This window comes from Eupeodes corollae, chromosome 3, assembly GCF_945859685.1.
Source record: "Eupeodes corollae chromosome 3, idEupCoro1.1, whole genome shotgun sequence".
NCBI lineage: Eukaryota > Metazoa > Arthropoda > Insecta > Diptera > Syrphidae > Eupeodes > Eupeodes corollae.
In genome coordinates, this window is record NC_079149.1 from 70094288 (window position 1) to 70098037 (window position 3750).

Below are 3750 nucleotides of genomic sequence, written 5' to 3' on the forward strand. Positions count from 1 at the left end.
ATATCACAGCAAAAACTTTGCCGCTTCTTCACATTTAAAGATTTATGTAGGTGTTTATTTTTTTTTTCAAACTAAGAATAAACTTTATTGTCAATAACGCAAGTTCTATGCTTAGTTTTATGGAACGCTGAGCAAAGGAGTTCTATGATCCCTATGTTAAAATTTGTTTGTACAAAACAAAAATGTTCGTCTTCATCTTGAATATAAGTAGGGACTTATTATTACGAAATCCATAGAAAAGGTATTGAATCAATTCAACATAATTTCATTCGCTTTGCCCTTCATGGTCAGCTTGTTCAAATGCAATCTCCCCATCAAAGGCGTGTTAATAATGACTTAATATTTTCTTCATAAACTCATTATAGAAGAAATTGGTGCCCTTTATTTATATATAAAAATAGTTTAAAATATTCCCCATTAGTTGTCAATGCCGATAACTTATTTACACATTTCAAATATGTACTTATAGGTACAACTTAACATAAAATTTCCTAGAAACAAGCTTAAAGTATGTCATCTTGTATTAATCAAGAAATTTCTCAAAATTAAAAATAAATACACATAAATATGAAAAAGGCCAGCAAAAAAACTGTATCTGAAAATACGATTGGTAAACTTGAAGCTGAAAAGGATGAATTGAAGCAAAAACCACCCAGCCATCCTAATTTAACTCAAAAAGAAATAATCTTAAATCAACTTCTTCAGAGCCTATCAAGACATATAGCAACAAACTTTATAGTAAATGTGCAACATGTTTTAAATATTTCGTTCATATGATTTTATTTCCGTAGGCTAAAAATTCATTTGTAAAATTGCAATTTCGTAATTCAAATTCTTATTTTGGATGGCTTAGCTCAAATGGATTGAATGGATTCGGAACTTACTCTTTTAAAAGTGGTGCATACTTTAAAGGTACTTTTGAAGAAAGTATATCGAAAGGGATAGGAAGTTTAACTTATACTAATGGCGACAATTACGAGGGTGAATTTTTGGCTGGTCTCCCACATGGATATGGTCACTATAAGTCTGAGCGGTTTAAGTATACCGGTTATTTTAAGAATGGGAAGTTTCATGGAAACGGAAATCTAAAGGTAAGGCTAAACGCCAAAGATTTAGATAGAACTGAAATCTTATCATAACATTAAATAAGACATATGCAGAAGAGATCGAGGGATTATTTCACATGGGAAAAATTCAGAGTGGAAAAGCTCGCGATCAAAGTGGGACCTTCAATGGAACATTTGACAAATTGGCAATGAGACAAAATGGAATATTTACATTTAAAAATGGAAACACTTACAACGGATCTTGGACTAATAATCAATATATGGGGTTTGGTGAGTACAAATGGAAAGAAGAAGAACAAAGTTCTATAGAAATGAAAACAAAATACGTTGGGTACTGGTGGAGTGGCAAACAGCATGGTTTGGGTATGCTTAAGTTTAATTTGAGAAGTTTAATCTGCCAGTGGTCAAGTGGAAGGAAAAATGGAGCAGGAATTATTATATCCTGTACCGGAAGTTGCTATGTTAGTGAAAACTTATTTGTTTACGATCAGTACAAAGAATCTTACTGCATCAGAAATTGCCAAGAAACTCGGGATACAGTTTTAGAAGCCTTTAATATTTTAACTTTGACTTCAAAATACGAATCTATGAAGGAAAAAATTAATGTGTTCTTAGGTATTGTCAAAAGCCTCCTAGAAGAATATTCCATTTGTCCTTCTCCTATTAATCCGCTTCGTATTTCCGATTATGATGTATTACCTAAAGAATCGCTTTCATCATCTCTGGAATCAAGACACTTGCAGCAGGTTCTTGTTGAAAATTATACAATATTTAAGAACCTCTACCAAAAATATACTCAACCAATAGATGAATGCATGAACGATTTTGGTTTAAATCTTTTTTACATGGACGTCTTTTACAAGGTCCGAGATTTAAATGTTCTCGAGTGTTTGGATGCTGGTCAGAGTTCAATACGACAGTCTCTCTTTCAATCGGCCGAAAACAATGTTGACAATCATATCATATGTGTGCCATTTTATCAGTTTTTTCAACATTTTATTCATGTTACAGAAGTTCTGATGGAAAATGAAGAATTGAAATCGAAAGCTAATGAAATGAGACCAACTTTTTTTGGGCACCTAGCTACTAGGGTCCTTTTTGTGCTAAAAATGTTGGAAACCAATACCACTCCACTATTTCTTGTGAGAGAGGGGATTTGTCTTAATTTTAACAAAATTGTCAAATTATCACAATTGCTGACTAAAATGTTTCCTGGCAAAAACAGCATAAGAGCAGCTTATCAGTTTTTGAAGCACAAAAAAGCTGTAGAAGGAAAAAGTTCTGTATTTGTAGATACAGTCAATACATTTTTTTGTGTCGATAGCGAATGCTTTGATTTATTTGATGATTGTTATAAATTAAGCCCATTAGAGCTTATCGAAATTATTCTTCGTACATGTCAATATAAATTAAAACAGAACCTTCTTTGTTCTTAAGAATATACGAATGGTAATATTCTTTACGAAAAATATAACAGACAAAAATGTAATAATTTGAATAATTTTTATTTCTAATAAAAAAGATTTAAAATGAAATGACAGAAAATTATTGTAAGAGCAAATTCAAAATTAAAATATTTATCCTGAATATTAAAGATAGGGATTATAGATAGCACACATACCTGCAAATTGGGGATACGTAGATTTTTGTGGATTTTGTGAAAAATTGATTCTTAAAAGATTTATTCCATGTTGATTTTATCTTTTTTTTAGAGTATTTCGCTAATATGGAATATTTTAACACACTGCCTTTTCTTGTCAATGTCAGTATTCAGGAATTTAAAACCAATGTTGACCGACACCTTCCTCCAAACTCTCTACAGCTTTCCTAAAGCTTATAATGTTTCTTGGTATAACAATGGTTTATAAGAAAATCACCTTTCTTTTAATATAATATGAATATTATTGAAATCCTTTCCTTATAATTATATAAAAAAGCATTATTAAAAAAAAACTATGAGATAGTGATGGATCTAGCACCCAGTAAATACATGCATAACATACGCGTATGAGCAACTTATTTTTTATTTCATTTAACAACTTACAGGCACTCGGGGGGTTATTAATATCCCTAACAAGTCTTATGCAAACACTGTGCAAGCTTAGGAAAATAGGAAAAGATTTAAAGGGAGATGCCAGTGCACATTGGATTAAATGTTTTCAGTACTACTGAAGACATTCAACACTGCAGTTAGCAAATTAAATGCATACTCTGTAACCAACATCATGGTTGATAGTTCTACTTCGACTAATGATTTAGCACATCCCAATATCCCAACTACTTTCTCTTCTGTAGATAGAAATATTTGTGTGCAATCAGGTTCTGGTGTTAATAACGCAGAAAGTGTACCTGACAAACAAAACAAGAGTTTAAGAAAGGAAGCCTTGAAATCTCTGAACTTGCTAGAAATTCTACCCCACCCTTAAAAAACGACAAATGTCAACATCATCCCAATACATACAGAAGCCTTGAAAACTCTGAACTTGCTGGAAATTCTACACTCACCCCTCAAAAATTATATAAGTCAACATCACTGCAATCCATACAGATTTCACCGAAACCCCCCATATACCTCAAATTTTTGAATCAAATTCAGCTTGCAACAGCGGTTCTGTTACTGGCACTGTAATCTAATAAACAACTTCATCCATATCAAAGCTGTCTCGAATATCTCGTCTGGACC

General features: G+C 32.1%; 1 protein-coding gene across 2 annotated transcripts; it reads left to right on the top strand.

Annotated features, from left to right (window-relative positions):
- The first annotated feature begins 482 nt into the window (after positions 1 to 482).
- On the top strand, positions 483 to 2596 carry LOC129951635 (uncharacterized). Of its 2 annotated transcripts, none has more exons than XM_056063881.1 (3): positions 483 to 738; positions 792 to 1091; positions 1161 to 1292. In XM_056063881.1, the coding sequence occupies exons 1-3, from the start codon at positions 568 to 570 to the stop codon at positions 1257 to 1259; spliced, it is 570 nt and encodes a 189-aa protein (XP_055919856.1). In that variant the 5' UTR covers positions 483 to 567; the 3' UTR covers positions 1260 to 1292. The 2 variants fall into 2 exon arrangements, with proteins under 2 accessions (XP_055919856.1, XP_055919855.1); XM_056063880.1 differs by having other exon boundaries at positions 488 to 738; positions 1151 to 2596.
- The last annotated feature ends 1154 nt before the right edge of the window (positions 2597 to 3750 follow it).